Source organism: Cricetulus griseus, chromosome X (genome assembly GCF_003668045.3).
Source record: "Cricetulus griseus strain 17A/GY chromosome X, alternate assembly CriGri-PICRH-1.0, whole genome shotgun sequence".
In the NCBI taxonomy this organism is placed as follows: domain Eukaryota; kingdom Metazoa; phylum Chordata; class Mammalia; order Rodentia; family Cricetidae; genus Cricetulus; species Cricetulus griseus.
Window position 1 is genome coordinate 90,305,443 of NC_048604.1, and position 21,947 is coordinate 90,327,389.

Consider the following 21,947-nt stretch of genomic DNA (forward strand, 5'->3'; position numbering starts at 1 on the left):
AGTGTAGGGCACTGCTGCAGGACAGAGGGCAGGGTCTAGACATGGGTGAGGTGTGTCCAAACTCAGGGTGGACCTTCCCGGACTGGGGAGGTCCACTCGTATCCTGATGGCATCAGGCAGAAACGAGCAGGTGTTGATGGAGGAGGTTGGGGCTGGCTACAGACCAATAATCCTCATGAATATAGATGCAAAAATACTCAACAAAATATTGGCAAATTGAATCCAAGAGCACATCAGAAAAAATCATCCACTATTATCAAGTAGGCTTCACCCAAGGGATGCAAGGATGGTTCAACATACGAAAATCCATCAATGTAATTCACCATATAAACAGACTGAGGGAAAAAAACCACATGATCATCTCACTAGATGCTGAAAAAGCCATTGACAAAATCCAACACCCCTTCATGATAAAGGTCTTGGAGAAATCAGGGATAACAGGAACATACCTCAACATAATAAAAGCAATATACAGCAAGCCAACAGCCAACATCAAATTAAATGGAGAAAAACTCTATCCAATTCCTCTAAAATCGCGGACAAGAGAAGGCTGTCCACTCTCTCAATACCTCTTCAATATTGTCATTGAAGTCCTGGATAGAGCAATAAGACAACAAGATGAGATCAAGGGAATACAAATCAAAAGGAAGAAGTCAAACTCTCAGTATTTGCAGACAATATGATAGTCTACATTAGTGACCAGAAAAACTCTACCAGGGAACTCCTACAGCTGATAAACACCTTCAGCAAAGTGGCAGGATACAAGATTAACTCAAAAAAATCCATAACCCTACTATACACCGATGATATACATTGGTGGAGAAAGAAATCAGAGAAACATCACACTTTATAATTGCCACAAACAACATAAAACACCTTGGGGTAACACTAACCAAAAATGTGATAGACCTGTATCGTTAGAATGTTGAGTCTTTAAAGAAAGAAATTAAAGGAGATACCAGAAAATGAAAGGATCTCCCATGTTCTTGGATAGGTAGGATCAAGATAGTAAAAATGACAATCCTGCCAAAAGCAATCTACCGATTCAACGCAATCCCCATCAAAATCCCTGCACAATTAATCACAGACCTTGAAAGAACAATTCTCAACTTTATATGGAAAAACAAAAGACCCAGGATAGCCAAAACAACCCTGTACAATAAAGGAACTTCTGGAGGCATCACCATCCCCGACTTCAAGATCTATTACAGAGCTATAGTCCTGAAAACAGCTTGGTATTGGCCCAAAAATAGACTGGTAGACTGAGCCGTCCAGCAGGCCAGGTTATTCGCGGGTCTCAAGGGGGTTGTCACCTAAAGGGGTCATGAGGGCGAGAAAGGAATGGAGACCATGCGGCGCAAGAAAGGACAAGAGTCCGTCTGTGCAATTTCAAGGTCTCGATTTACTGAGGCTTAGAGTGGGCTTAAATAGCCCTGCAACAATAGAATTGGGGGGAATAATAGAAGGAACATCAGGTATTTGCTGGGACTGGAACATTCTTCTTGTCAGCCGGAACATCTAGTGGTCTTTCTTGGAACAGCGAACAGAAAAGCTCCAGACCCTTTCTCGGAACAGAAGCAGTTAGCAGTTCCGCTTGGCCAAACCGTATCTAATTACCGGTTATAGGAGGCTCACAGAGCTGGCTTTAAGCCGCAAACTTAAAGGTCATTAAAAGTCTTACAAAGGTGGGCTTTAAGCCACATAGTTTTGGGCCCACGGCCCCTTACAGTAGACCAATGGAATAAAATTGAAAACCCTGAAATTACCCCACAAACCTATGAACACCTGATTTTTGACAAACAATCCAAATTTATACGATGGAACAAAGAGAACATCTTCAACAAATGGTGCTGGCATAACTGGTTGCAGCCATGTAGAAGACTGCAGTTAGACCCAAGCCTATTGCCTTGTACAAAACTTAAGTCAAAATGGATCAAAGAACTCAACATAAATCCAGCTACACTGAAACTATTAGAAGACAAAGTGGGAAATACCCTTGAATTAATTGGTACAGGAGACTGCTTCCTGAACATTGCACCAGTAGCACAGACACTGAGGTCAACAATTGATAAATGGGACCTCCCGAAACTGAGAAGCTTCTGTAAGGCAAAGGAGACAGTCAGAAAGACAAAACAGCAGCCCATAGACTGGGAAAAGATATTCACAAACCCCACAACTGACTGAGGCCTGATCTCCAAAATATACGAAGAACTCAAGAAGCTAGTCTCCAAAACACCAAACAATCCAATTAAAAAATGGGGTAAAGAACTAACCAGACAATTCTCAATAGAGGAATCTAAAATGGCTGAAAGATACATAAGAAAGTGTTCAACATCTTTAGCCATCAGGGAAATGCAAATCAAAACAACTCTGAGATACCATCTTACTCCTGTCTGAATGGCCAAAATCAAAAACAAAAATGAATGACAGTTCGTGTTGGAGAGAATGTGGAGAAAGGGGAACACTCCTCCACTGCTGTTGGGAGTGCCAACTTGTACAGCCACTTTGGAAATCAGTATGGCGACTCCTCAAGAAAATGGTAATGAGTCTACCACAAGACCCAGCAATTCCACTCTTAGGCATATACCCAAAAGAAGCACATTCATACAACAAAGACATATGTTCAACGATGTTCATAGCAGCACTATTTGTAATAGCCAGAAATTGGAAGCAGCCTAGATGCCCCTCAATGGAAGAATGGATAGAGAAAATGTGGTACATTTACACAATGGAGTACAACTCAGCGGAAAAAAAACAATGGAATCATGAAATTTGCAAGAAAATGGATGGATCTAGAAGAAACTATTCTGAGCGAGGTAACCCAATCACAAAAAGACAAACATGGTATGTGCTCACTCATATGCGGATTTTAGACATAGAGTAAGGATTACCAGCCTACAATCCACACTGCCAATGAAGCTAATAAACATGGAGGTCCCTAAGAGAGACATACATGGTCCCCTGGAGAAGGGGAGAGGCTCAAGATCTGCTGAGCAAATTGTGAGCATGGGAAGAGGAGGGAGGGAGCTAGGAGAATGAGAAGGAGAGAGGAAGAGGGATGCCAAGGATATGAGGGAGCAGAAAATCTGAATCAGGGGAAGAATACATGATGTCAAGAATGGAGATATCATAATAGAGGGAGACACTTTTGGTTTACAGAGAAATCAGGCACTAGGGAAGTGTCTGGAGATCTACAAAGATGATACCAGCTAGCTATCTCAGCAAAGGAGGAGAGGCTACCTCAAATGCCCTCCCCTGATTATGAGATTGATGACAGAATTATATGACCTCATCCAGCAGTTGTTGGAAGTAGAAGCAGACACCCATAACTAATCACCGATCTGAACTGGAACCCAGATGCAGATAGCTGGCATACCATCATGGGACTGATCCAGACCCAAGGAAAATGGGTTTCTGTGAGGAAACCTCAGAAATCTATAGGACCTCCTGTAGAAGCCCAGTATTTATCACTAGCATAGGTGTGGACTTTGGGAGCCCAATCCATATAGAGGAATACTCCCTGAGCCAAGACACATGGGGGGTGGGCTTAGGACCCACCACAAAGAAAACGTAAGACTCTGATGGCACCCTATGGAAGGCCTCACCATCCAGGGGGAGAAGAGAAGATATGTGACAGTTAAGGTTTTAGTGGGGGGGGCGGGTAGGGGAGGACTGGTGGGAGAAGGGAAATGGGATTGTCATGTAAAACAATCCTGTTCCTAATTCAAATAAAAAAAGTTGGAAAAAAATTCAAGAGCCCTAATCTAAAATAAATAAATGTATGATAAAATATAATTCTTTCTAAAAACAAGAACAAATAAAGCCAAAAAATGCTGAATGAGTAGCCTGGAGGGAATGAACAAACCCAGCCAGAAAATACTAGTACAGGTAAAAACAAACAAAAAAAAATTAATGAGACTAAGAGATTATTCTTCAAAACAATAAATAAAATTGACAAACCTTTAAAAATATTCTACAGATTCCAGAGACACCTCACCCCTGTCTACTCCCTACCCTCTGTCCTGTGGGGGGGGTGTCCAAGCCTAGGTGGGTGCCTGAGACTCAGAGTAAACCAGCCCAGATGGGAAGGCCCACCCTGAGGCCAGACACATCTCATCCCTATCTACACCCTCCCCTCTGTCCTTTGGCAGGTGCCCTAGCCTCAGGTGAGTCTGGGCACTGCTCTGCCCACCCCCCAACCTCGTCCATCAACACCTGCTTGCTTCTACCTGACCCCATGCAGACAAGAATGGACCTGCCCAGTATAGGAAGATCCAACCTGAATCCGGACACACCCCACCCTTGTCCAACCACCACCATCTGCGATCCTGCTGCCGCCAGAGGCTGAGCCATCTGCCAGCCACCTGAGAGAGGGAGAGACCCCACCTGTACTCACTGGAAGAAGGGATAGGAAGAAGACAGAGTAAGAACACACTCAACAACAGAAAAACCAATATGACACCACCAGAATCTAGGGACTCCACACTAACAATTTCAGAAAAGCCCAAAACAGAGAATGAAGAAAAGATGTACCTCAAAAATTATCTTAGGACGATGAGAGAGCCCTTTAAAGAGGAAACAAGAAAATCCCTTAAAGAAATAGAGGAAAAAACAAGCAAATATTACATGAGATGGAGGAAAAGACAAAAGAATGAATTCAAGAAGTAAACAAATCTATCAAAGAATCTAAAGAAAGCCAAAAAACAACAAACAAACAAACAAACAAGTGAAAGAAGCACTCGAAAGAGTTCAAGGCATGAAACCTGAAATAGAAACAAAAAAGAAAACACACAATGAGGTGATGCTGGAAATAGGCTGGATAAACGATCAGGAACTAAAGATGTGAGTATAACCAATAGAATTCAAGAGATGGAAGAGAGAATCTCAGTTGTTGAAGACTCTCTAGAGGATATACAATCATCGACCAAAGAAAATTTCAAGTCCAACAAATCCTTAACACAAAATATCCAGGAAATATGGGACACGGAGAAAAGGCTGAAACTAAGAATAATAGGTATAGAAGAAGGTGAACAAATACAGCTCAAAGGTACAGAAAACATATTCAACAAAATCAGAGAAGAAAATTTCACCAACCTACAGAAGGATCTGCCCAAGTATGTACAAGAAGCTTACAGAACAGAAACTGGAGAATAGTCACATGAAAGAATTGACAGAATAACTTTCAGCTTTAGAGCAAAAAGAAGAAAACTCACCACGGAGGAGAAGATGCCAGGAAATAATCAAATTGAGGGCTGAAATCAATAAAGAAGAAACTAGTAAAAAATTACAAAGAATCAATGAGACAAAGAGTTGGTTCTTTGAGAAGATCAACAAGATAGACGAACCTCTATCCAAACTAACCAAAAGGCAGAGAGAGAGAGAGAGAGAGAGAGAGAGAGAGACAGAGACAGAGACAGAGACAGAGACAGAGACAGAGACAGAGACAGAGAGAGCATGCTAATTAACAAAATCAGAAACAAAAAGGGGGATATAACAACAGACACTGAGGAAACCCAGAGAATCATCAGGTCATATTTTGAAAACCTGTACTCCACAAAATTCCAAAATCTAAAGGAAATGGACAGTTTCCTGGAGAGATATCACCTAACAAAATTAAACCAAGAACAGATAAGCAGTTTAAATCGACCTATAACCCCTAATGAAATAGAAGCAGACATCAAAAGTCTTCCAACCAAAAAAAGCCCAGGGCCAGATGGCTTCTCTACAGAGTTCTACCAGAAATTCAAAGAAGAGATAATACCAGTACTGTACAAGTTGTTCCACACAATAGAAGCAGAAGGGATATTGCCAGACTCTTTTTACAAAGGTACAATCACCTTGATACTGAAGCCACACAAAGATACAACTAAAAAAGAGAACTACAGACCAATATACCTAATGAGCATCTATGCAAAAATACTCAACAAAATATTGGTAAATCCAATGCAAGAACACATCAGAAATACCATCCACTATTATCAAGCAGGCTTCATCTCAGGGATGCAAGGATGGTTCAACATAAAATCCTTCAATGTAATCCACCATATAAACAAACTGAAAAAGAAACACCACATGATCATATCACTAGATGCTGAAAAATACTTTGACAAAATTCAAAACCCCTTCATGAGAAAGATCTTGGAGTGAAGAGTGATAACAGGAACATATCTAAACATGATAAAAGCAATATACACTAAACCAACAGCCAACATCAAACTAAATGGGGAGAACCTCAAAGCTATTCCTCTAAAATCAGGAACAAGACAAGGCTGTCCACTCTCTCCATATCTCTTCAATATTGTACTTGAAGTTCTAGCTAGAGCAATAAGGCAACAAAAGGAGATGAATGGTATACACATTGGAAAGGAAAAAGTCAAACTATCACTATTTGCAGATGATATGATAGTCTACATGAGTGACCAATAAAACTCTGCCAGGGCTGATTAATATCTTCAGCAAATTAGCAGGATACAAAATTCACTCAAAAGATCAGTAGCCCTACTTTATTCAGATGATAAATTCAATGAGAAAGAAATCAGAGAAACATCACCCCTCACAATATCCACAAAGAACATAAAATATCTTGGGGTAATGCTAACCAAAAAAGTGAAAGACCTGTACAGTAAGAACTATGAGTCTTTAAAGAAAGAAATTGAAGAAGATACCAGAAAATGGAAAGATCTCCCATGGTTTTGGAGAAGCAAAATCACCACAGTAAAAACGGCAATCTTGCCAAAAGTAATCTACAGAGTCCATGTAATCCCCATCAAAATCCCAACACAGTTCTTCACAGACCTTGAAAGAACAATACTCAACTTTATATGGAAAAACAAAAAAGCCAGTATAGCCAAAACAATGCTGTACAATAAAGGATCTTCTGGTGGCATCACCATCCCTTACTTCAAGCTCTATTATAGAGCCATAGTTCTGAAAACAGCTTAGTATTGACACAAAAATAGACAGATAGTCCAATGGAATTGAATTGAAAACCCTGATATTGACCCAGGCACCTACGAATATCTTATTTTTGACAAAGGTGCCAAATCTATACAATGGAAGAAAGATAGCATCTTCAACAAATGAGGCTGGCACAACTGGATTCGGGACATGCAGAAGATTGCAGATAGATCCATATCTGTCACCATGCACAAAACTTAAGTGCAAATGGATCAAAGATCTCACCATAAATCCAGTCACACTGAATCTTCTAGAAGAGAAAGTGGGAGATACCCTTCAACAAATTGGCACAGGAGACTGCTTCCTGAACATTACACCAGTAGTACAGACATTGAGATCTTCAATTAATGAATGGGACCTTCTGAAACTGAGAAGCTTCTGTAAGGCAAAGGATACAGTCAGTAAGACAAAATGACAGTCCACAGAATGGGAAAATATCTTTACTGATCCCACATCTGACAGAGGGCTGCATTCCAAAATATACAATGAACTCAAGAAGCTAGCCACCATACAACAAACAATGAAATTAAAAAGTGCAGTGCTGAGCTAAATAGAGAATTCTCAACAGACGATTCTGAAATGGCTGAAAGATACTTAAGAAAGTGCTCAAAATCCTTGTCCATCAGAGAAATGCAACTCAAAACAACTCTGAGATACTACCTCACACCTGTCAGAATGGCTAAAATCAAAAATACCAATGACAATCTATGCTGGAGAGGATTGGAGAAAAAGAAACACTCTTCCATCGCTGGTGGCAGTGCGAACTTGTAAGACCACTTTGGAAATCAGTGTGATGTTTGCTCAGAAAAATGGGAATCAGTCTACCTCAGGATCCAGCCATTCCTCTTTTGGGTATATACCCAAATAATGCACGTTCATACAACAAGGACACATGTTCAACCATGTTCATAGCAGCATTGTCTGTAATAGTCAGAACCTGGAAGCAATCTAGATGCGCCTCAACTGAAGAATGGATAGAGAAAATATGGTAAATTCATACAATGGAGTACTACTCAGCAGAAAAAAGCAATGGAGTCTTAAAATTCGCAGGCAACTGGATGGAACTAGAAGAAACCATCCTGAGTGAGGTAACCCAGTCACAAAAAGACAAACATGGTATGTACTCACTCATATATGAATTTTAGACATAGAGCAAAGGATTACCAGCCTACAATCCTCTTGACCAAAGAAATTAGGAAACATGAAGTACTCTAAGGGATAAATGCATGGACCCCAGGAATGGGAAGGGTCAGGAACTCCTGAGCTAATTACGAGCATGAGGTTAGGGGAAAGGGAGCTGGCAGAATGAGAGCAGGAGAAGAGGAGAGTACAGGAGGAAATGGAGGAGCAGAAATATTCAGTTGGCGGAAGAATAAAGGAAAGCAGGATGAGAGATACCATATTAGAGAGAGCCATTTAAGGTCCAAGGAGAGATGGGGAAATAGGGCAATTTCCAGAGACCTACAAGGTTGACATGAACGGACAATCCAGGCAATGGTGGAGAGGATAACCTAAATGCCCTTCCCCTAAAATGAGATTGATGACTACTTTTTATGCAGTCCTAGAGCCCTCATTCCGTGGCTCATGGAGGCAGAGGCAGACATCCACAGACACACTGAACTCTGGAACTTAGCTGCAGGGAAGGAGGAATGAATATTGAAATGGTCAGTACCAGGGTGGAGAAACCCACAGAAGCAGCTGGTCTGAACAATGGGGAACACATCGACCTCATATGTTGTCTGGGAGGCCAGTATAGGACTGATCCAGACCCCTTAACATGGATGTCAATGAGGAGGCCTCTGCACTCTAGGGGGCCCCTGGTGGTGGATTAATATTTTTCCCTGTTGTAAGAAGGGACTTTGAGAGCCCATACCACATGAAGGGATGCACTTTTCCCTGGAAACATGGGGAAGGGCCTAGGCCCATCCCAGGGTCATGTGGTGAACTTTTCAGAGACCCTGTGGAGGGCCCTACCCTGAATGGGGAGTGGAGGGCTGATGGGGTGGGGGGTAGTTTGGGGTGGGTTAGGAGGCGTGTGGGTGAGGGGAGGGAGAGGGAGAAGGGATTGACATGGGAAACAAAGATTGTTTCTAATTTGAACTAATAAAAAAAGTAAGTTCCAACTGAAAAAAAATATTGTCCAAAGGTGAGAGAAGTCCTATATTAATAAAAGTAGAGATGAGTGTGGTTTTTGGTATCCTGGGTCTTTGTTTTTCCATATAAAGTTGAGAATTGTTCTTTCAAAGTCTGTGAAGAATTTTGTGGGAATTTAGATTGGGATTGAAGTGAATCTGTAGATTGCTTTTGGCAAGATTGCTTTTTTTACTATGTTGCTCCTACTTATCCAAGAACATGGGAGATCCTTCTATTTTCTAGTATCTTCTTTAATTTCTTTCTTTAGAGACTCGAAATTCTTATGGTACAGGTTTTTCACTTTTTTGGTTAGCATTACCCCGAGTTATTTTATGTTGTTTTTGGCAATTGTAAAGGGTGATGGTTCTCTGATTTCTTTCTCCACGAATGTCCATCTGTATATGTATAAAAGGCTACAGATTTTTTTAGTTAATTTTGTATCCTGCTACTTGCTGAAGGTGTTTATCAGCTGTAGGAGTTCCCTGGTAGAGTTTTTCTGGTCACTTATGTAGACTATCATATCGTCTGCAAATGGTGAGAGTTTGACTTCTTCCTTTCTGATTTGTATTATTCCCTTCATCTCCTTTTGTTGTCTTAATGCTCTAGCTAGAAATTCAAGGACAATATTGAAGAGGTATGGAAAGAGTGGATAGCCTTGTCTTGTCACCGATTTTAGAGGCATTTTATTGTGTTTCTCTCCATTTAGTTTGATGTTGGCTGTTAGCTTATTGTATATTGCTTTTATTATGTTAAGGTGTGTTCCTGTTATTAAAGATCTCTCCAAGACCTTTATCATGGAGGGGTGTTGGATTTTGTATAAGGATTTTTCAGCATCTACTGTGATGATCATGTGGTTTTTCTTCCTCAGTTGGTTTATATGGTGGATTACATTGATGGATTTCCATATGTTGAACCATCCTTGCATCCCTGGGATGAAACCTACTTGATCATGGAGGATGATTTCTCTGATATGTCTTAGATTTGATTTGCCAGTATTTTATTGAGTATTTTTGCATGAATGTTCATGAGGGATACTGGTCTGTAGTTCCCTTCCTTAGTTGTGTGTTTGTTTGTCTTCGATATCAAGATTATTGAAGACTTGTAAAAAGAGTTTGTCAATGACCCTTCTGCTTCTATTGTGTGGAATACTTTGAGGAGAGTTGATGTTAACTCTTCCTTTAATTTCTAGGAGTATTCTACACTAAGCCATCTGGTCCTTGGCTTTTTTTGTTTGGGAGACTTCTGATGACTGCTTCTATTTCATTAGGGGTTATAGGTGTACTTAAATTGCTCATCTATTCTTGATTTAATTTCAATAGGTGAAATCTGTTCAGAAAATTGTCCATTTCCTTTAAAATTTCAAACTTTGAGGAATACAGGTTTTTGAATTGTTACCTGATGATTCTCTGGCTATGTTCCCCTTTTCATTCCCAATTTTATTAATTAGCATGTTCACTCTCTGCTGTTTGGTAAGTTTGGATAAAGCTTTGTCTATCTTATTGGTCTTCTCAAAGAACCAATTCTTTTTTTTTCATTGATTCTTTCTATTGTTCTAGTAGTTTCCACTTTATTGATTTCAGCCCTCAATTTGATTATTTTCTGGCATCTACTCATCTGGGGTGTACTGGCTTCTTTGTGTTCTAGAGCTTTCAGTTGTGCTGTTAATTCTCTAGTGTGATTATTCTCCTGTTTCTTCATGTGGGCACTTAGCGCTATGAACTTTCCTCTTAGCACTGCTTTAAAAGTGTTCCATAAGTTTGGGTATGCTGTGCCTGCATTCTCATTGAATTCTAGGAAATCTTTTATTTCTTTTTTATTTCTTCCTCCAACCAGGAATTGTGCAATTGGGTGTTACTTAATTTCCATGAGTTTGTATGTTTTCTGCGATTTGTGTTGTTGTTGAATTCTAACTTTAAAGCATGGTGGTCTGATAAGATACAGGGGGTTATTTTAATTTTTTTGTACCTGTTGAGGTTTGCTATGATGCTAAATATGTGCTCAATTTTAGATAATGCTCCATGTGGCGCTGAGAAGAAGGAATATTGTTTGTGTTTGGATGGAATGTTCTATATGTCTATATGGAATGTCTGTTAATTCCAATTGGGCCATAACTACTATTAGTTCCTTTGTTTCTTTGTTAAGTTTCTGTCTGGTATTCCTGTCCAGTGGTGAGAGTGGGGTGTTGAAGACTCCCACTATAAGTGTGAGCAGTTTTAAGTATAATTTGTGTTTTAGTGATGTTTCTTTTACAAAAATGGATGCCTTTGTATTTGGGGCATAAATGTTCAGAAGTGAGATTTCATCCTGATGGATTTCTGCTATAATGAGTAGGAAGTGACTTCCTTCATCTCTTTGATTGAATTTAGTTTAAAGTCCAATTTTTGGATATTAGGATTGCTGCCCCTGCTTTTTTCTTGGGTCGATTTGATTGGAAAATCTTTTCTCAACCTTTAAGTCTTAGGTACTGTCTGTTTTTGAAGTTGACTGACAGTGTGTTTCTTATATGTAGCTGAAGAATGGATTCTGTCCATAAACTGTGATTTATGGGCCAGTTATGACCATTAATATTGAGGGATATTAACAACCATTGATTATTCATAATTGTTTGTTTTGGATTTGGTGGTGGTGGCGGAATTATGTGTTAGTTTCCATTCCTGACTTCAAGCTCTGTTGTTCCTGCCTCGACCAGCAAGAAAGACACAACTCGGGAACTCTTCTTCCTGCAGTTTATTTCAGGAGCCTTGTACAATCTTCTTCTGGTGGCCCCAGGGAAACCTGACCCACTGCTTAAAAGCGCCCTTGTCAGCCCACCCCAGACCGCCACGTGGTGAAAGCAGAAGTGTCCACATACACGGAAGCAGGCCTGAAGCTCAGCCTTAGCCAGATAAGAAGTTGTCCAACACAAAGAGCTCTTACCATCGGAATGGTGGAAGGCGGAAGCCGGCGCCATCTTTTGGGCCGGCAAAGCGCAGCTCTACACAAAGCTCTTTTACAGAGCTATAGTCCTGACAACAGCTTGGTATTGGCACAAAATTAGACAGTAGAAAAATGGTGCTTAAGTCCAAATGGATCAAGGAACTCAACATCAATCCAGCCACACTGAACCTACTAGAAGACAAAGTGGGAAATACCCTTGAATTCATTGATACAGGAGATCGATTCCTGGACATTACACCAGTAGCACAGATATTGAGATCAACAATTAATAAATGGGATGTCCTAAGACTGAGAAGATTCTGTAAGGCTAAGGACATTGTCATTAAGATAAAATGGCAGCCCACCTATTGGAAAAAGATATCCACCTACCCCACATCTGACAGAGGGCCGATCTCCAAAATATACATAGAACACAAGAAGCTAGTCTCCAAAACACCAAACAATCCAATTAAAAAGTGGAGTACAGAACTAAATAGACAATTCTCAATAGAGGAACCTAAAATGGCTGAAAGACACATAAGAAAGTATTCAACATCCTTAGCCATCAGGGAAATGCAAATCAAAACAACTGTGAGATACCATTTTATACCTGTCAGAATGGCTAAAATAAAAAACACCAATGACAGTTTATACTGGATTGGATGTGGATAAAGGGGAACACTCTTCCACTGCTGGTGGGAGTGCCAACTTGTATAGCCACTTTGGAAATCAGTATGTGACTCCTGGGGAAAATGGGAATCAGTCTACCATAAGATCCAGCAATTCCACTCTTAGGCATATACCAAAAAGATGCACATTCATACAACTAGGACATCTGTACAACGATATTCATAGCAGCACTCTTTGTAATGGCCAGAACCTGGAAGCAACCTAGATGCCCCTCAACTGAAGAATGGATAGAGAAAATGTGATACATTTACACAATGGAGTACTATTCAGCAGAAAAAAGCAATGGAATCCTGAAATTTGCAGGAAAATGGATGGAACTAGAAGAAACCATCCTGAGTGAGGTAACCCAATCACAAAAAGTCAAACATGGTATGTACTCACTCATATATGAATTTTTGACAGAGTAAAGGAATACAAGCCTACAATCCACACTGCCAGAGAAGCTAGGACAAGGAGGACCCTAAGAGTGACATACATAATCCCCTGGAGAAGGGGAAAAGGACATGATCTCCTGAGCAATTTGGAACCATGGGAGGAGGGAGTAGGGAACTGTGAGATTGAGAAGGGGAGAAGAGGAGTTGTGAGGAGGACATGAGAGAGCAGAAAGGTTGAGTATGGGGAAGAATAGAAGAAATCAAGAAATAAGATACCATAATAGAGGGAAACATTTTAGGTTTACAGAGATATCAGGCACTAGGGAAAGGTCTGGAGATCTACAAAGATGACACCATCTAACAATCTAAGCAACAGAGGTGAGGCTACCTTAAATGCCCTCCCCTGATAATGGTATTGATTTTTGTCTTATATGCCATCCCATGGCCTTCATCCATAAGCTGATGGAACTGAACTGAACTGGAATGCAGTTGCAGAGAAGAATGAGTGATGGGCAAAGGATCCAGGTCCCCAGACTGATAGCTGGGATGCCAGTATGGGAATGATCCAGATGCCAAGAATGTTTATTTCAGTGAGGAGACCTCAGAAATCTACAGGACCTCCTGCAATAGTTCAGTACTTATCCCTAGCATAGGTGTGGAATTTGGGAACCCAATCAACATAGAGGTATACTCCCTGAACCAAGACACACGAGGATGGGCCTAGGCCCTATCCCAAAGTAAATGATAGACTCTTGTGAACCCCTATGGAAGTCCTCACCCTCCCTGGGGAGCAGAAAGGATATGTGATATGTTGGGTATTAGTTGGGGGGGTAGGGGAGGAGGGGTGAGAGTGGGAACTGGGTTTGACATGTAAAACTATCTTTTTTCTAATTCAAATAAAAATAAAAATAAAAATAAAAATCATGATGAAAAGGAAGTTATTGAAATAGAAACAATGAAATTCAGAAAATCAACTACTTCAGAAATTTACAAAGAAATTAATACATTTCTAGATGTATGTGACATATCAAATTTGAACTGGGACCAAATCAATAATCCAAATATATCTATAAATAGCAACGAGATTGAAGCAGTAATCAGAGGTTTCCCAACTAAATAAAGCCCAGAACCACAGAATTCTACTAGAATCTCAAAACATAAATAAAGCTCAACTTATCCCACAAAGTAGGAAAAGATGGAATGCTGTCAAATTTTTGTTGGAAATCAGTACTTTGCTGATACTAAAACCAGGTAAAGACAACACACACACACACACACACACACACACACACACACACACACACACACACACACACTCACCAATTCTCCTAATGAACAAAGATACAAATATGTCAAAATTCTCAAAAAATATACTTGTGATCTAAATTCAACATCACATCAGAAAGGTCTTTCAGCATGATTAAGTTACCTTTATTCCACTGAGGCAGTACTGCTGAATTACAGACACATAAACAAATGTAATTCCTAACATAAATAGATTGACAGGCAGAAAACCTGCAAACATTACAATAGAAGCAGAAGCCAGAGCAGTAATGATACACTCCTTTATTCCCAGCACTTGGGAGGCAGAGTCAGGAAGATATCTAATTTTGTGGCCAGGCTTGTCCACAGAGCAAGTTCCAGAACTGATGGGGGAGGTCCTTCTGTGTACATGTTTATCTTATTGGTTGATAAATAAAGTACTTTTGGCTGATAGGGAAGCAAGTTAGGTGTGACTAGGAGTCGAGGAGGATTCTGGGAAATGTAGTAAAGAGAAGTCTTGTGTTCCATGAAGGAAATGACACAGCAGGCAGACTCAGAATAGAAGCAGGGACAAGCAGGAAATCGCTCTCTTCCTCCTACTCCTCCTCTCTTCTCTCTGGAGCTTCCATGTGAGCCCAACAAGAAAGGACGTCCTCGATCAGATAAGTCTTTATAAAATATATACCTTAGTAATTATGGTTGATAATTAAGACTGATAGCAGTAAGAAATTCTAGTCATGGGCCAGCAGCTTTGTAATTAATATAAGTCTCTCTCTCTGTGTTATTTTGGGCATCCATGTGGTGGCAGGCAGAACTCAGGCGGCTGGCAGAAAGATTTATTGTTACACAGAACAGTCAAGGATACAGAGAAACACTGTCTCAAAAAAAAAAAACAGAAAAAAGAAAACACAATAGAGGTAGAATACATCTTTGAGAAGCCACAGCATATCTTTATGATTAAATTCATGAAGAGTTGGCTAGGATTCAAGTATCATATCTCAATAAAATAAAGGCTGTCCATGACAAACCTATACCCAAAATCATACTAAATAGAGACACACTCAAGGTATTCTCAATAATATCAGCAACAAGGATGCCCATGTTCTCCACCTCCTATCTTTTTTCTATTTTTTATTTAAATTAGAAACAAGCTTGTTTTGCATGTCAATCCCAGTACCCACTGCCTCCCCTCCTCTCCTGCCCCCCACTATCCCCATCCCATCCCCTTTTTGCTTCCCAGGGAAGGTGAGGCCTTCCCTGAAGGATCTTCAAAATCTGACATATCATTTGGAGCAGTACCTAGGCCCTCCCTGTGTGTCTAGGCTGAGAGAGTAACCTGCTATATGGAATGGACCCCCAAAGTCCATGCATATAATAGGGATAAATTCTGATCCACTACCAGAGGCCCCATATATTGCTGAGGCCACCTCACTGACACCTACTTTCAGGGAGTCTGAATCAGTTCTATACTGGTTTCCCAGCTATCAGTCTGGGGTTCATGAGCAAGCCCTTGTTCGGGTCAGCTGTTTCTGTGGGTTTCACCAGCCTGGTTTTGACCCCTTTGCTCATCACTTCTCCCTCTCTGCAACTGGATCCCAGGAGTTCAGCTCAGTGTTTAGCTGTGGGTGTCTGCTTCTGCTTCTATCAGCTACTGGATGAAGGCTCTAGGATGGCATATAAGTTAGTCATCAATACCATTATAGGGGAAATGAATTTAAGGTAGCCTTTCCACTATTGCTTAGATTGTTTGTTGGGATCATCCTTGTGGATCTCTGGACATTTCCCTAGTGCCAGATTTATCTTTAAATCTATAATGGCTCCCTTTATTATGGTATCTCTTTTCTTGCTCTCCTCTGGTCTTCCCCTGACTCAACCTTCCTGCTTCCTCATGTTTTCCTCTCCCCCCCTTCTCACCTTCTCTTTCTCCTAACTCCCTCTCCCATTCCCTGATGTTCCCAATTTGGTCAGGAGATCTTGTTCCCTTCCCTTTCTCTGGGGGACCATGTATGTCTCTCTTTGGGTACTTCTTGTTTCCTAGCTTCTCTGGAGGTATGGATTGTAGACTGGTACTCCTTTTTTTCTATGTCTAAAATCCACATATGAGTGAGTACCTACCATGTTTGTCTTTTTGTGATTGGGTTACCTCACTTTAGGATGGTTTTTTCTAGTTCCATCCATTTGCCTGTGAATTTCAATATTCCACTGTTTGTTTTTCTAGTGAGTAGTACTCCATCGTGTAAATGTACCACATTTTCTCAATCCATTCTTCAGGTGAGGGGCACCTATGTTGCTTCCAGGTTCTGGCTATTACAAATAATGCTGCTATGAACATATTTGAACAGATGTCCTTGTATGAATGTCTCCACCTCTTTTCGCATATGCATTTATACCTTAGCAAGTGAACATAAGAAGAAAAAGAAATAAAACATAAATGGTAACAGAAGTAACCAAAGTATCAGTTTTTACAGATTATCTGATGATATTCTTAAGAAATTTTAAAGATGCTACCTAATTACTTTTACACCTTATAAATACTCTCAGGTAGGTGGCAGGGTAGAAAACTAACATGCAATAATTAGTGGAGTTTCTATTTAACATTTACAGAGCTGAAAAAGAAATTGTGAAAACAACCCAATCCCTCACAACAACATAAAAATTAAATTTCTGGGTATAAGCCTAATCATCATAATGAAAGACCTCTACTATGAAAATTTTCATACATTGAAGAAAGAAATTAAGGAAGATAGTAGATAGCCAAGATGTCTTATAATCACCAATTAGAAGAAATAATATTGTGAAAATGATCATCTTACAAAAATACTACAGATATAGAAAATACTCTTACTGTTTATTTGAAGGGATACAAGATGAAGGACAATCATCTCTGAACAAGAGCAATACTACAGGCGATATCAACATATCTGTTTTCAAATTATACTGCAGTATCACTGTAAGAAAAACAACATGGTACTGCCATATATGTTGTATAAGGCTTTTTGTTGTTTTTACACTGACAGTAGTTTGGGATTTATTTATTTGTTTGTTTACCTCTTTATTTCTTTGTTGGTGTGGTGTGTTATAGATAGAAGACAAAGAATTACACATATTAGCCCAATGTATGCAACTATTTTCTGCAGTATGTTTACACAGAATATATTTTCAGGCATTCTGTATATAGGTACTCTTCCTTGTTCCCAGAAGAAGAAAATTTAAGGATATATTTCATGGTGGGACAAGGGGAAGTAAAGTCCCTCAATTTACTAACCCAGTAATGTATAACCCCACAGAAACAAAGATCTTATGTAAGGGGCTGTGGGCCCAAAACAATGCAGCTTAAAGCCCACCTTTGTAAGACTTTTAATGACCTTTAAGTTTGCAGCTTAAAGCCAGCTCTGTGAGCCTCCTGTAACCGGTAATTAGATACGGTTTGGCCAAGCGGAACTGCTAACTGCTTCTGTTCCGAGAAAGGGTCTGGAGCTTTTCTGTTCGCTGTTCCAAGGAAGACCACTAGATGTTCTGGCTGACAAGAAGAATGTTCCAGTCCCAGCAAATACCTGATGTTCCTTCTATTATTCCCCCCCAATTCTGTTGTTGCAGGGCTATTTAAGCCCACTCTAAGCCCCAATAAATCGAGACCTTGACATTGCACAGACGGACTCTTGTCCTTTCTTGCGCTGCTTGGTCTCCTTTCTCTCTCGCCCCCATTGACCCCCCTTAGGTGACAACCCCCTTGAGACCCGCAAATAACCTGGCCTGCTGGACCGGTCAAATGGTGCCAAACGTGAGGCTCGAGGTACAGTGGTCGCTGGACAGCACCAAGAGAAGAAGAGACTAGTCGACCCAAAGTGGAGACGCCCTGCATCACTCGTGCACCAGTCCGTCTCGAGGTAAGTACTGCTGTCCCATTATAGTCATGGGCAAAACAACCTCTAAGGAGGCCCTCTTTATCAGAGAAGTAAAGAGTAGTCTAAGGGAGAGAGGAATAAGAGTTAAAAAGAAAGATAAAAAGGAGTAAGAATTAAAAAGAAGATAAAAAGAAATAAGAGTTAAAAAGAAAGATTTAGTCCATTTTTTCTGTTTTATTAATACAGCTTGTCTATGTTTGATTTTAATGGGACCAGACATAGCTCCCCAGACCTGGGAAAAGGTTGGGAGAGATTTAGGTAAGATGTATGAGTTAAATCCCCCAAAAATAAATGTTCCTGAAGTTAACTTAATTATTGGGCTCTTCTCAGGGACATCATTCAGAGCCCTGAATTCGTTGGTGAGAGGTCTTGCCTCTTGCTGACTGTTAAAGACTTCCTTCAGAAGTCATGACCATTGTCATGTACAGAAGCCAATGACTGACCTTCCCCCATTCCCTCAGCCTGTGCTCTCACCCTCCCGGGGCTCTGCATACTTGCAAGCCAAGGAGGACTCACTGGTCTGCTCGTTGCTGGCAGCATTTCTTAGAGGCGGTCAAGCTTGGGGGCTACAACTTACATCCTTGGGAGATGCCACCATGGTTGATGGCTAATTAATGTATATAAATGCTATTGATATTAAAATGCTGTTTTTGAGACTTATAGAAAAGAAAAGGCAACATATTTAAGCTTAGAATTGTTCAAATTTTGGATGCTCATATTTCAATGATTGACTATAAGCTACTATGTTAAAAATTTCAATTAGGATTTTTCTTTTCTACAAGCTGATCATAGCCTAGGCAAAAGGAGAAATGTGAGACGTATGCAAGTTATGAATGAACGGTGTGACCACACCTGGATGCGTGATGTGATTGTGAATTTATGAATGCGAATGAATGGAAATGCCTAAATTGCCTTGGATATGATTAGAGATATTTGCATTGCCTTGGATGTTGTTTAAAAAATATCAAAATCACTTTAATAGAGTAAAAAAGAGCATCCAGTTAATGAGTCAATGTCTTAACAGGAAAAATTATGATTTGAGCCCTAGGAGATAGTCAATTAAAAAGTTAGCAAAATTTTATAGCATTAGCTTGGAGATATGAGGAATCTATGATACTATAAAATTTGGCAGATGAGAGGATGTAGGTCTTACTAAAATTTTATGGTTAAAAAAGGACATCTAGAAAATAAGGGTTGATACATGATTTTGAGAAGGATTTATGAGAAGCCTCAAAAAAGAGCCAACCTGTTCGATTCACAGCTTGGCAGGTCAGCTAATATGCAAGTGAGGTCTTATCAGCTTGTCAGCCCCAAAGATTAGATTAGAAAAGGCTACTCAAAAACTCTAAACAAATCTAGACAACTGTTAAAGACATATGTTATATTCTAAAGAAATTGGGGCTTAATAGGTAACAATTAGAAAAGATAATTTAAAAATCTTTTAAATGAGTTTTTTAGAAATTGTTATAAAATATTCATTAGTTAAGTATTTTTTGGGGACATCTAATGATGATTTAAATCCTTTAAGTAAAATTCTATAAGGAGATAATGATCCAGATATACCTAAACAACTAACTAGAAAGGTAGACAAGTTCTCCCGCTGGAGAGACAACAATGCCATGATTACTTTATGCTGCCCTAAAAGAGGAGTGCTGTTTCTATGTTAACCATTCTGGAGTTATTAGGGATTCCATGGCCAACCTCAGAGAAAGACTCAACCATCGGTGAAAGGAACGGGAGTTCCAACAAGGCTGGTTTAAAGGAATCTCCACCCTCTTGGGACCCCTACTTATTCTTTTACTGCTGCTTACTTTTGGGCTATACATTCTTAATCACCTACTCCGATTTATTAAAGAATGCTTATCCATAACCCAAGCCCTAGTTCTTAATCAGCAATATCAGGCTCTCAGGCAATAAGCAGGACCATGGGTTTTAGGATTAAAACCTCACAAAAAAAAGATAGGGGAATAAAATATTTTAATTTACCAAAAAAAAAAGTTTTAAAAGATTTTAATTCACAGAGAGAAAAAGTTTCCCACAGGCCTTGGCCCATTACAAGGGAGTTGGCCCCAACCCCGGCCACATCCTATGGTTTAGACGGGGGCAATCGCCAAGACAATCCTCTTTGGGTCACACCTGGATGGCCAACAGACAATCAAGGACTTCCCAGGGTACATTCTATGGTTTTTCCTTTGTAGAAAAGCAAGTCACACCTGGGTGACCACTCTAACATGAGATCATACTTTGTAATCAATTACTTCATGTTCCTTGCCTGTATGCTGATCTGTGGTTTTTTCCTATATAAGGAGCCTGTAACCCTTGCTGGGGTGTGCAGCTTCCCCGATATTGCTGACACCCGAATGCGCATTCGTTCAATGTTTTAGAAAGTATTTTAGAAGAAAACCAAGTATGATACATGTCTCCTACTCCTACAGTTTAATTGATGGTTTCAGAACAATGATTTATGGGCAATTGTCTTTGCTCAGTTTTCAAGAAGAATTAATAATCAGTTTCTAGCTCATGAACTGTTACAGTTTGCACTAATGCATTTTTGTATTTCCAAAATTGTAAAAAGCAGTCCTATAAAAATATGCTATGTTAATTTCTACAATGGTTCTATTGGGAGAGTCATTTATATAGGTTTTTAATAGAAAAAAATAGATAGAGCAGACAGCTCTGGCTTCAGCTCAAATAATCAAACTGCAAGCTGTTACAATGGTCTTTTAAATCCTGGTAAATAATTCATTTAATTTGTATATTGACAGTCACTAACTATGTATTAAAGGCTTATAAGGTAACAGAAACAGTCCCATGCACAGGATCTGGTAACAGCCAAGTCAAAATGTTATTTGAGCAAATTCAAAATGTTATTCACCTAAGAGAATTATCATGTTTATGGGTCACAATAGGAACCTATTAAATAGGCCTTTCCCTGATTACTAGCCAAATGGAATGAATCAACTGATTAACAAAATCAGTTGATTTGCCTCAAATAGAAAAAGCTCCACAGGCTTGTAACTTTCTTCATAATAGTAAAAGTCTAAGTAAGAAATTTGGCTTAACCAGAGAGACTACTGGTCAAATCATCAAACAATGTGAAATATGTCCACAATATGGCTATGGCTAATTTAAGGATGAATCCTCAAGGCTGGCTCCCCAACCATTTATGGCAAATAAATGTGACTCACATTACAGAGTTTGGCAAGTTAAAAATGTGCCACTCCACAAACAGGAGAAGCCACCAGGCATGTTATAAGTCACTGCTTAAGATGTTTTGCTTACATGGGAATGCCAAAAGTTATAAAAACAGACAATGGGTCGGGATATACTAACAAAGCTTTCCAGCAATTTTGTGCTTAATTCCTGAGACCGGTGCTACTGGACAGCCCTTGTGGCCTAGTCCCGCCCAGCGTGCATGGACCTGCCTGCCGAGCCTGTAGCAGCGGGGATGGCTGGGCCTTTGGGGACGCAGCATGCGCTGACTTGGGGGAGTGAAACGCCTGCCTCCGTGCTTCTGTAGCAGTGGCCAGACATGAGGCTAGCCCACAAGCCAGGCAGTGGTGGGGCATGCCTTAATCAGCCGAGGATAGCCTCTGGCATCCATCAATGGCTCAAAATTATACTCAAGCCTTATGGAAAGATCCCCTAACTTACAAATGGCACAGACCAGATCCAGTCCTCATTTGGGGAAAAGGACATGCATGGAATT

General features: G+C 40.0%; 1 protein-coding gene across 1 annotated transcript in view; it reads left to right on the forward strand.

Moving 5' to 3' along the window:
- LOC100754933 (claudin-34-like) overlaps positions 1-21,947 on the forward strand; it is a 50,914-nt gene that overhangs the window by 21,727 nt on the left and 7,240 nt on the right. The window contains exon 2 of the mRNA XM_027432727.2: positions 18,127-18,220. Within this exon, the coding sequence (XP_027288528.2) occupies positions 18,127-18,220 (94 nt within the window). The remainder of the gene's footprint in view (positions 1-18,126; positions 18,221-21,947) is intronic.